General features: G+C 50.2%; 1 protein-coding gene across 2 annotated transcripts in view; it reads left to right on the top strand.

The window, feature by feature from the left end:
- LOC144144652 (uncharacterized) overlaps positions 1 to 12502 on the top strand; it is an 86248-nt gene extending 73746 nt beyond the window's left edge. Inside the window, exons 3-6 of one of the 2 annotated variants that reach the window (XM_077676179.1) lie at positions 6448 to 6619; positions 9088 to 9186; positions 9727 to 9973; positions 11301 to 12502. In XM_077676179.1, the coding sequence (XP_077532305.1) occupies positions 6448 to 6619; positions 9088 to 9186; positions 9727 to 9973; positions 11301 to 11512 (730 nt within the window). In that variant the 3' untranslated portion in view covers positions 11513 to 12502. Of the gene's footprint in view, positions 1 to 6447; positions 6620 to 9087; positions 9187 to 9723; positions 9974 to 11300 lie in introns of both variants that reach the window. The other variant, XM_077676178.1, reaches the window with a different exon arrangement.
- Positions 12503 to 12687: the final 185 nt, after the last annotated feature.

The following is a 12687-nucleotide window of genomic DNA, read 5'->3' as shown; positions in this document are numbered from 1 at the left end:
TAGTTATGTCGTACAACACCTGTACTTCTGGCCACACATTCCGGAATAACAGAGCCAATGATTCACATAGGCTAAAATGCAGAGCAATGTTTCGGGCGTGTCTCTGCCAAATCTAAGTTTAGCTGAAGCATCGCTACGTTGGTTTCTGTGGCATCGAAGCACAGGGAACCATTCCCACTTCACCGGCTCAATAAAACGCATTTCACTCACTCACTCACTCCAGCACCCAACCGTTATGGATGCTCGCATCCAGCACGTTATGGATGCTCGCGGAGATCATGCGTGCTTTAATACCACACGTTTGGCGTGGTCCCACAAGTTCTGTCATTACCGTTTCAGCCTTCTAGCTAATATTTTCATGACTATTTTATAGTTAACATTGGTTAAATTTATTGGCCTATATGATGTGAACTGACGCAGCATTGCGCGGTCTTCGGTTTTACGAATAAGAGCTGTGTGTGAAACCGCGAAAGACGGTGGCACAACATTACTATCGTAGGCCAGCCTCGTTATACACATCTGTCAAAATTGGCGGTAGTTCATGTAAAAGGCCGCAGTGAGGTCATCATGCCCAGGTGATTTTACAGGGTTCATTTCTTAAAATGTATTTTTAACCTCCTCGACTGAGTAGAGTGGAAGCTTTTGTTTCGTCTTTAAGTCTGAGCAAAAGGTGGAGGTAATCACTTTTGAAGCGCTCAATACCAACTCGGCTGTATGCGAACAATTTTTTGTAGTGCTGGAAAAAATTTGGTCGCCATCGTGCCCTGCGAAAGTGGATGTCCAGCAAAGCTGTTGTAAACCACTGCAGATAGTGATGGAGGAGGGTATGAAATGTTTCTCGTCGTCACAGCGGGCTTGTCGCTTGCGCTCGGCTAGTGTGACTAGATAAGGGTACAGAGTGTCGGAACTCTTTTCTCCCATTGTTCCGTGCCGCCGCCACGATCATTGGACAGTTCGCATTACGTGACATTTGTTTACACTGCGACGGTTCATGGGGGCCGCCATTTTGCGGTTTATGCGTTTCAGTCGGTCAACTCTGGTAGGCTTAGCTTAACCTTTCTGCTCCGCGGCTTCTTCGCGACTGACATCGTTCCGAATGCGAATCAAACATAACGCGTGTCTCAGCAGCAGGAATGTGTCCAAAGACGCGGCAAATGCTGGGTCCTGCCTAGCCTGACGCAAGCTCTCGGCGTATTGGGCAAGAAATGCTCTATTCAGTGACACTAGTCCCGCCTAGCCTTCAAAGATAATCTGCAAACATAGAACACATGATTCACAGGCGCCTTACCATTCATAATGCGGTTCCGATGCTTGGTTTGCGGTTTCCTTAAACGAATTCTGAGCTCTATGATTTATGCCGTGATTAGCCCGAAGCATGCGCTCGGCGTCTTGTCACCCTGGCGTTCTTGCCCACCGAGATGAAACCGTTGGGGGGGGGGGGGGGGGGGGGGCGGTAGAGGTGTACAGCTTTGCTGTCAAACAGTTCTCCACTTGTCTTTATCATTCTCAACACCACGTTGCTATTCAGTTTCTTTCAAATGACTTCAACGAGCATGGTGCACTTTTCGGTGCCAAGCGCTCTTTCTGCCGGCGCTTCATCGGCGATATTTCTTTCGGCCCTGCCCCTTGCCTTCGCTCCGCGATAGCGCTCTGTCTCGAGCGCATCTAGCTTTTGTTTCACTGTTCGTATCTCGGGTGTGAACTCGCCTGGCATTCGGCACTCTTCCCGTGTGTTTTTTTCTAGATTGTCGCGGAAAACAGTTTCTGTCCTTTATTTTTATTGCTACCGATCGCTCTACCGCGTCGATTTTTGCTGTTTGAACGTTTACCATTTCACCGCGGGCCCTATTTTGTTTCCAGCGTTGTTTTTCTACACGAATCATTAAGTTGTTTGTGAACACTCTATTTTCTAATATTTTAGAATTCGTCTTCCACAGATCCAAATTAATTTTTTGTGTCTTGCTTGTTCGAAACTCTAATCGAAAATGCGACCAGACAAGGGTCACTAAACGTGACCGGCTGCACACAAAAATACAGACACAATGGCGCTAAGTACAGTGTGACACGTACGCTCTGTCTATTCCGGCATGAGTGGTTGCCTGGAAAGGCGTGAATGTGACCGCTCGCCCGCCCTCAAGGCACTCGGCGACGCCTTCTAAAGCAAAGACATTTAGACGATTCTCAAATGCTGCAGTGCAGGGTCTGGTGCTTGCTTTGGCACCGGCTGTAAACACGCAGTTAAAATCCCCTAGCACGATCAGTAGCTTGCGCTATCGTGGTATTGGCGCAGGCCCTCAAACGATGCTTTTCTCTAATCTACTGAGTTCGGAGCGTACAGGCATGTAATCCTCCATTCCAAACCAGAGAGCGTAAAATTACAAACCACAAGCCACCCTGACTGTCCGGTCGTCACCTCATTTACCTGAACGCCCACACTTCGGCGCACAAACCACACAGACCGCTGACATACCAACTGCGTGGCTGACGACAGCGTTATGTGCGCCGTAAAGTGGTGCACCGTATACCGTATACTGCCAGTCTGCTCATCATCAATTGATTGCCGACGCAACGCAGGCGATGAGGCGCGCCGTATGAAGGTCTCCGGATTAATTTTGACCGCCTGGGGATCTTCATCGTGCGCCGATATCTCTCACACACGGGCGTTTTTTGCTTTTCGCCTCCATCAGAAAAGCGACCGTCGCGGCCCGGAATCGAACCCACGACTTAGTGCTCAGCAGCACAACGCCTCAGCCACTGACCCACCGCGGCGGGTGTCTGCTCATCATCCTCGTTCTTTGTTTCTTGAACCGCCAATACGTCGAGGTCAAGTTCAATAGCAAGGATGATTTTCTTACTCTTTCGTACCCAGCACTCGCACTCTCAAGACCGCAATATGCAGTGTTCTCGTTAGCTTCGTGATCAATTAGTGAAGGGAAGGCGACAGCATGGCGCTTACCTTTGCATTGCAATGCACCGTTCGGGCGACGGTCCAGACAGCTAATTAACGTCGGTTTTCTTCCCACTTCAGTCGAACGCAGGCCACCGAAAAGCCGGCGCTTGTGGGGGTGGCTCAATGAAAAAAGTTTATTCTCTCTCTGAGCGGTCCCATTATCCTATCGTCTGTTGCGGTGCTTCCGTCGCCCATTACATCGTCGAGCGCTCGCTTGGGGTTGTGAAGCGAGCACATGTCACCGGTCTCTGGTGACATCCGTCACTTTCCGTAGGGCCCCAGGGCAGTCGACACTTGGTCGTTGTGAACTTTGTGAAGAACGCAATGGAGTTTCAGACGAACGTCTTGATTCTGCGGATCAATGACGATGCACGGGCGGTCCTTCACAGTCACGAACGTCCTTCAAAGCAACCAGCTACTTTGCTCCTTCAGCGTCCTTGAACGTGGTTCACCTGGTACGCTCCAAAGTGACAACTTCGGGCAGCTGCGCCAGACGAACCAACATGTCGCGCAATTCTTCGACCTGATAAGGCCACGCTTTCATGTCAGCATGTAAAAACAGAGTGTTCTGGGTGGTCGATCCGCTGGGAAGATGGGGTAAAATGACTTCGCATTCCTCGTTGATAAAATCAGCACTGGCTAAAACCCCGTTACCGCCAACACCGCTCCAGTGGGGGAGCTAGACATTCCACGTCCGTCCACTACGGTGGCCGGAGCAGAATGCGCCATTCCCACATGGCGCATTCTCGCGCATGGCGCATGGTCGAAGCAGTTCGGATTTGGATAGGGGTGCATAGATATGCAAAATTAGAAAAACCATGCACCCCTCCGTCTAACGGCGTCACGATGGTTGAACGTAAAAGTTTCTGCGAAATCAAAGGGCGAAGGGTCGAAGTCAAAGCCGCTACGATAAAAAGTCCAAACTGTCGGCGAGTCAAAGCCAAAGCTCAGCGAATCTAGCTAAGTCCAGACCGTCTGCGAGTCAGAGTACAAACTCAGAACGACAACCAAGGAATGCCTCACGAGAACGCTTCGCGTTCAACCATCGTCACCTTTAGATCTCTAAGGGTGCATGATTTTTGCGTTTCCGGCAAGTTTGGAAAAAAAAAAAGGAGAAAAGTATCGGCGAGAGCTTCGCAGAACGCTGAAATGCCCCGGCGGACCCATTGAGGCCTGCGAACGCCCATTTGAGAACCACTGGGTTGGACAAATACCAGCGCATATGGGTGAAATGGACCAAGTGAGATTTGCTACTTTTATTTATTTATCTATAGCACACAGATTGAAGAACAACTTCCAATTCAGTTAATTCCTGCATGTGCTACGACGACATAGCCAAAGAGCTTAAACAGACTCTGAGAGAGAGAGGAGGGGGGGGGGGGGCCTGCAGGCATTAAAATTTGGAGAGGAAGAATGGATTCGTCTCGGATGGGAGTCAATAGAGAGTTTTAGCAGCCCGTCCGTACCGGGTTGGCCGGGACCGATCTGCGCCTGCGCACGCGGAAGGGCGAGGAGGAAAAGCGAGGAGGCGCGGACATGGCGAAGGCAGGCAATCCCCCTACCGTGACGAATGCCCAAGTGCCCAGACGGGTCCCGGTCAACACGCTAGCTACGTAAGCGACGGAACGGACGGACTGCTAAAACTCTCTAATGGCGGATGGGAGTCATTAGATAGTTATAGCAGAGCGGAGAACCGGTCCTGGTACGGTATCCGGTAGGCGGCCGGCTCTACTACGCGTGCGCAGAGGCAGAAAACCCGGTTAAATAATTTACGGATAAATTAATTACGATAAATTATGGATACCGGCTAGCTAATTAGCGAATACTGGACGCGTGAAGCGGTGGCATTGATAGTATGCAGCACAACGTTTTCCTGTGCTCCATCTAGTCCAAGGTTGTCCGTCCATCCCTTCACAAGGTGTCATGATACATGCGTGGTTGGGTACCATTTGTTGGCTGGTTGGAGGGACGGTCTTCTTGAGAAAAAAAATGTTCCAAGGTGTCAGTAAGGACTTTGTGGTCTTCACAAACCCATTAATCCTGGCTTATTTAAGAGCGCCAAGTGGGACCATTCAAAGGGCAGGACACTAAAGGACAGCGTGCTAACTACAGTCGCTAACATTCCTGTTTACGACTGCCTGGTATTTCGTCACTGTAGACCTTGTGGCTTATGTATACATTCAAGTTCTACAATAACGAAATAGGCATTATGTTCTGTAGAACTTAAAGGGGCACCGACACAAAATTTTGAAGGCGAGATAACTTCGGAGATAGATTGGTGGGAACACATATACATCATCTGCAAAAATATCAGCGGCGAATACAGCCTTGAACATATTTAAAATCAATTTTGAAGTGTGCGAAACGCAACCGAGCAGCCAGCAGAGGACCACGCGCAATTGTAAATAAACAACATCCAAACACGTCACGAGTTTGTGTTTGCCGCTTCCGCACTACCGGCGTTTTTCGCCGGCTCGCCGCTCCAATCGGAGGGCCGAAGGGCGGAGCTTCTGCTCTCGAGAGCGAACGACCCGATCGTTGGCGGCGGAGGCGCCGTGATTTCGTCAGCTAATCGGACAGCTGGCCGCGACCAAAGTTCTACAGCGATTCCAGGCACTCTGTTTCTATTACTGTTTATTACCATTGGATGCGAAAACGCGCCGGAGGCACGAAAAGCTCACTGAGCTAGCCGCACGGTCGCTGTGCAGGCGGCGGCCACGGCCGCGAAGTGGCCCAGGCCGGCGCAGGTAGCTCGAGTGATAGCTTGTTACCGCTGCACGAAATTGTCCCCAAGTCCTGACCATGGTGGCTTACATGAGAAAGGAGTTAATGATGCGATGGCGGGTTGCATTAAAAATTGTCATCTGCACCGCTTACGAGTGCGGCACTCGAATATCCGCCGCAGTGCTGAGCCGAACACATCTGTAGGCGGACCTGTAGTGCCTGTAGGCAGACCGGCCGGCTGCTCCCAGCGCGCGTCTTGCCACCCACCGTCTCGAGCGTCGCGCGTCGTTCTTTAGCCGCGGTAGCATTTGCACTCGCAGCGCCTGCGTCACATCCACGGTCGCTTTTTAATTAAGCGCCTCACGAGATCAGTCCGTGGGGGCATTCGCAGAAACTGCCGTCGATGCGGATTCGACAGTGCTACGGCGGCTCTGCTCTGTGATATCGCTCCGACGGTCACGTGGTCAGCTTTGTTCACACAAAGTCCATCGTTTCGCGGCACTCGCTCAAACCGAAACTGCGACTGGCCGCATTGAAAATGCCTCTAATTAAACAACCGTCGCACGCTGAAGCAAATGAGGTTTCTACAGGTTATAAGTAGGTCACTAGCTACTTATCGCAACAAAAAAAAAAAACAAGATGCAAAATTTTTGTGTCAGTGCCCCTTTAATGCCTGTTTAAGACAAAGTGTTCGGACAATAAAACTGGACCTAATAGAGTTTTAAACCAGTGAACCTCTGGTCAAGCGCGCTCATGTACTGTTTGACACGCAGGCGCAAAGGCAAGCACGGAAAGAAGCAGCAGCAGCACGAGAATGGGTGGACCTCTGAGCGCAGCGAGCAGGGACGCCAGCAGGAACAGCAGCAGCAGAACGAGAATCAGCAGGCTGGCCAGGAAGGAAAGCAGGAAGCTGAAGTCAAATTCACCAAGGGCAAGCAGCACAAGGTATGTTTTGGGGCACATTAGCCGCTATACTGTTGACATGGGCAGACATTGGCGCAGTGCACACAGCATCCCAAAAAGCTGTAAAAGAACGTTCGTGGCGCCGCGCGTGATTGAAAAGTCATCTGGTGGCAGAATTCGCAACTTCGCACCTCGCAACTTCACCAACGACTGTCCGGAGCAATGTGGCTCGCATGCACCGGCGACATGCAAAAAAGCAACTTCGTTTGTGTAAGCTCACCGTGTGAGCTCACACAATGCGATCTTAACGCGTGATTTTACCCGCCTTGTTAAAACACCTGCGATAGTTAAAACATCATTTGTACCCGCGCCGACGCTCCTCTGAACACTGCTATGACTTCGACAATTGCAATGTCATTTACCAAGTTGTGCAACATCATTTACGACGAAGAAACATCAGCGTACTCGCCGCTTTTAATCCATTCCAGCAATTCATCTACCTACCTTGTATTTCGGGGCGCTGTTCGGGCAGCGGACGCTTCCATCGCCGCTGCTGGCACTGAGTCGCTGGGGTGATGTAGCCAACGGTAAAATCGACGGCACTGCATTGACCGCATCGTTTGCGACCGCATACCTCTTCGACGTTCAGTAGTACTTCCACTCCAAGCTCCGAAAAGTGCAGTTTCGTACCGCAGTAACCGCACACACTGAGAAATTCCGACTGCAAGTAGCATCATTGTCTGCAGGGGATGGCTGCAGAGCACGCATTCATTTGTTTAGGATTGCAGGGAACGTTAAATTGTCATGTTTTCTTGTCAGCTGCGCGTGCCGGCGTAGTCCTTTCCACCTCATTTTTTCATTGCGCAAGCATAATTCTCACTTGCGTGAGTGTTCAACGGCTACCGCGCCGCACATTCACCTCGGTTTAGTGTTTTATGTATTCTTTTTATTGTTACCGACTCAAAAACCTACCCAGATCACGTTGAAACACTGCGGTGAGCACAGATGCTTTCGCACGGCTTTCCCCAAATTATCGTCTGCTCCATCGGCCGACGGTATCGGCCAAGCCGCCGCGAGCAAACGACCAGTTACGAAAGCTGCCGAGAAAGCCCGACGTGGAGCCGAAAAGGTCCGAACACCTCCGAGGGGCTGGCACTCGAGCAGCTTCTTTTCTCTCGCGCTGGAGGGCGCTGCAGACGTTTGTTTTGCAAGCTGTGTCCTCCCCTAAAGGTATCTTACACCGTGGTGATGTGGTGATGTACCATCATGTTCAACAGCTACAGAATAGTCACGGCCCCACATTACACACGCTTACACAGTTGTCTTACACGCACTTGCCGATTGGCATAAGCGACGTTGTCTTACGTGACCCTGTTTGTCGAGGATATTCCATGTTTCACGAAACGCTTCCTTTCTGCAGTAACAAAAACAAGCCAGGTGCAAATACGTAAAAAAAAAAATTCCCGCGAGGGGAACACGAGTAAATGCAGAGCATTGGGGGTCGTTAACGCCGCGTAAAGTCGCGTTAGGGTGGGTAGTTGGGTCGTAGTTGCGTTGGTGTTGGTTTGGGGTAGAGAGGGGAGAGTAAAGTCGCGTTAGCGTGGGGCGAGCGTCAACCAAGGAAGGAAGGAGCAACGCAGTGAATGAAGCACGAGCGACCGCTAGCCGCTTTATTTTTTGCAGCGCGCGCAGTAGAGGGAGAGCAGTACGGGGGGGGGAGAGCATGCAAGCAGCGCGCGCCCTTCCACGCCCCACCGCGCTGCTATCACGCACCTGTTACGCCGAGACCACGACGGAGCGAACGGGCTGACTACGACGCATGCGCGCGCCAGCTGCTGTTGAGAGAGGAGGGAAGGAGGAGAGGCGCACCTGCTGCGGACGCGGAGCTGTTGACGCCGTCCGACGCAGGAAGAGGCGAGGCTAAGAAATGCTCTGCATTTAAAACCACGAAAGTGACGAGCGCTCGTGTGTGCCCCGCGACGGCCGCCCAGCGTCCCCGGCGCGTGTTTGTCAAGCCAGCATACCCACTTAGGGAGATTGGCCAAGATTACGGCGGCCGCCTGGCAGTTAGAAAAACCAAGAAAAAGCCGAGCGCTTCAGAGTTTGCGTATCGTGGCAACACTTACTCGGAACGAGAAATGCATGTCATAGCATACGCCCCTCAAAGGTTGTGTCCAATAATTATCACTTCCAAAAAAAATGAGGGAAGTTCGCACTTATAGCAACAATGATGGAGTAAAGGTTGTTGCGGAAGCGGAGACGAAGCAAATCACCTGTAATCGTGGACTTAAACCTTCGTGATGGTCGTGAACTTTGGGTACAGCTTCGCTACATTCAAGTCTTACGCGTGAGCTTCCTTCATTTTTTTTCTGCTGCTTTCATGAAAAGCATGCGGCTTGCTAGGCATTGGGTGGTTGAGTGGTGGAGTAAGCATTGAGGCTTTTTTTTTTTTGTCATCAAACTTAAGCTCTGCCCGTTTAAAGTTTGTCCGTTTTTTTTCCGCTTTGCAGGGCAAGCCAGGCAACAAGGACGCCATGGCCGACAGCAAAGGCTACAAACAACAGAAACAAAAGGAGAAGCTGAACAAAGACCAGGCTGCAGCACAGGAGGTGGGTCCCGCAGGCTGGTTAACAAGGCTGCACAATGACAGTTCGCGCTTACCCATCACTTGAACAGGGAAGAGAAAAAAAGAAAGACAGCAGCACGTGGCAGAAGAGAGAACCCGTACAGACACCACGACTGAAACAACTCGTACAAAGATGGGCAGGAAGGGACAACTAAGAGAAAAAAGAATATTACACTTCACCTCAGCATTTATTCTAATTGAATTTGATCGGCCAAATACTGCAGCGGGATTTTCTTTTGAAATGTGTTCTTTAATACATCAGAGGGACTAAGCTTTTTGAGTGCAAATATACAAATGTACATAATATTGCGAGAATTGGGTAGGGTTTCTCACCCTTTCAACCATCCCTTCTCGGGCCACTGCGGCTCCCTCTTTCCGTTGAGGTGGGAATGGCCCCGTCCACTCAACTTGCTTGCCTGCATTTCATGTCCGTCGTGCTCAAATCTTGCCCTCGGGGCAAACACGCACAATTATGGAGACCCCTGCCCAGCCAGCCTTCCCCTTTTTTTGCCCCCCTCAGAAGCAGCAGTCCAAGTACGCCAAGAAGGCCGACAAGGGCAAGCAGACCAAGGAGCCCAAGGTGCAGAAGGAGGAGGCGCAGCAGCAGCAGGGCGACAAGGGCGCGGCCGAGCACCAGCCTGAGCCAGCCCAGTACTACAAGCAGGACCAAGCGCAGCGGCCCGTCGAGCAGTCGCAGCCGGTGGCCAAGGACCTGTGCGCTGACAGCAGAACCCACCAAGCAGCTCCCTCGTCAACCAAGTGTCAAACAGGTGATGTGCTTGCTCTCTCAAAGAGGCTGCTCAGTTTTTCTCACCCTGCATACACGTGCCAGGGAAAAAGAAAAGCAGTATGCTGGGCAACATGAGAAGATCAAGTTCTACAGCTGTACGCAGGACACTGAGAAGGTTGACGGTGATGCTAGATGAGATGTCCATAAGCTGAGACACCGATGCTGCCACACGAGCTGAGCAATTCTACATGAACTGTATATAGTGTTGCAGGTAACCAAGGTCTGCATATGTTCAAATCATCCTCGTCACCACCGTGGTCGTTCTTTTCCCTCTACCCCACCACACATGCAGCTGGCCAGGGTTTATAAAAACATGATGCAAAAACTGCAATTATTTTTTTTGCTACGACACCAAGAGTGAGCCTAGCCGTCTCATTGTTCCTCTCTGCAACAAAAGCAGCTCCCATTACAGTAGAAGCTCGCCAATTTGAACTGACGTCCTGGTCTCGGCGCAGCCCTGCATATTTCAATAGGGGAAAACTCCCGCTAATTCGGACACGTCGGTACCCAAAACGGCTAATTCGAACTGGGATCCCCTGCTTTCCATCGCCCCTTGCAGAAGAAGTCAGCTTAGAGTGATTACAATGTGTTGCGAATCCAAACCAAACCAAATTTACTAGAGATGCATGCAAATCAGCATTGAGGCTGGATGTTGCAGCACATTATTTCTCAGCAGATGAGAATACTGATGCTGTGCCGAAACTCTCCGGCAAGTTCCAAGTGATGCTCATGGAGTAGTAACACAAGAAACACAAGCAAATGCATGTTACCGATTACTTTTAATTTTGATTGCCTCAACCCTGCCTAGTAAATAAACTTGTTTTCGCACATAGAATGCAATGTCAGTGCCTGTTCTTCTCCTCTTCTCATTACTGACATCGGAGCACACGACAAGCAGAGTCACCAGCCAGAAATTACCTTGCTTGATTTGTAAGCCAAGTAGGACCCTCCTTAGCACACGCCATTCAAAGGCAGAATGAAAGCAGCAGCAGGTGCTCCTCTTCCAAAGTTGTACATATTCAAGAAGCACAGGTATACGTAATATCTCGAATATTATGTTGCCGCATTCGGACAAGTGCAACATAAAAAATGTGCAGCCTGTATCCAATTCCATATATACTCCGAATTTTTCAGAATTGTGCGCGTATCTTACTACTCACGTTGATGCTATGAGTAAGCAACACAACCACAAGCCTAGCGATGCAAAGAGGATAAGAATTTCACAATGCCATCAAAAACAAGGGCACTACACACTATGCATGTCGGCCCATAACACACGCCTAAATATGCACACGTGCTCCGTGCAGAGGCCCAACAGGCTCCGGCGACACAGGCTGCCGCTCCGGCCATGGCTGGCCGCCCTGCGTGCCCGCAGTCCAAGACATCCCTGGGCCACGGCTGCATTCAGTCGTGTGCCTGCCCCGACGCAGCCGTCTGCTTCGCCGCGACTGGAAACGCCCGTGGCGTCTGCAAGTTGCCCGAACCAGACGACCTCACGCGTGGCTCCTACCTTCCGTGAATGACCAGCGATGCATCCACAGTCTTCCATGGCAACCCCCCTCCCCTCCCACACCTCCCTCGGCCGTGAATCTGCACACACCTCCCGAGCCCTTTCCGCACAGTCTTCGAGTGTGAGCTTCAACAGGTTTATTTAAGCGCAACGTGAGCGGTGCGCTGGCTTGCCTGCAGGCTAAGGGAAGCATGGCTGGTTGTCGAACTAGTCAGCTAGTTGGTTTTGCCTACTCCTGCAACGTCTGTCTGCATTCCGATGCCTCCAGCTGCGCTAGACACGCAAAAAATACATGTGCCTGGGTGGCACATGCACGCACCTCCATCAGGTCTCATGGCAGATGATTTTTATACTTGAGGCAAGGCAAAGACGCCAGTTTTACACGGGATGTCACTTGTTACAAGACTGAGTGTATGACAACTCAAAGAGCAAGGTTTACTGACGAAACATACTGCTTAGTGTGAAGTATGCTCGTTTCAAATAGATAACTTAAATGAAAGCAGGCAGGCAAGCTCCTTCAGCACAATTTTTAATGTTCGTGCGCTAATACTTCCTGTAATTTCATGTATCAAGCTGCTTTTCATAGATGTGAAGGGAAAAAAAAGAGGCAAAATGTGACTGCCATGCAACTAATTTCGTGCACTCATTTCCTAATCCAGTCTCTCGCTCGTTGCCATACCTTAGGTTGACATCTTTTTTAATGTGGTTCTTCACTGTGACAAGCTTCCAAATGCTCTAACCAGGCTTCAACTTTTCGAAACTTTTGTGCTAAGATTGGACCCTACCGCAGGAGACGAGTCACCGCCATTCACTGAGCATCATCTTTGACTTTCCACTAGTGTAGCCCAGCTTCCAGTAAAGCACAAATGTGCATGAGAGGGAACTTCAGGAGTGATTTATTGTTCTATAGGTTGCGTTGCACGTTTGTGTGTTCCTTTTTTCAGGATTACGTGTAAATATTCTTTGTATGAATAAAGTAATAAACACGTTGTTGTAACATGCCTGCCTTCTCTGTTCTCTCAAAATTGTAGCAAAACTTTCTGCTTCCAATGTCAAACTTTATGTAGGAAATTAAAACACGAGTACACTAGCTTACTTTAATTCTAGGGAGCTATAACACAACAGTCTACTTCCATCAAAAAAAAAAAAAAAAACTCGCATATCGGGCACATTCGCTGACAAAA

The sequence above is a fragment of the Haemaphysalis longicornis genome, unplaced genomic scaffold (assembly GCF_048455015.1).
Source record: "Haemaphysalis longicornis isolate Haplotype H1 unplaced genomic scaffold, Haemaphysalis longicornis Haplotype H1 scaffold_7, whole genome shotgun sequence".
Classification (NCBI taxonomy): domain Eukaryota; kingdom Metazoa; phylum Arthropoda; class Arachnida; order Ixodida; family Ixodidae; genus Haemaphysalis; species Haemaphysalis longicornis.
The sequence above is the reverse complement of the archived record's forward strand: the minus strand, read 5'-3'. Positions and strand labels throughout refer to the sequence as shown.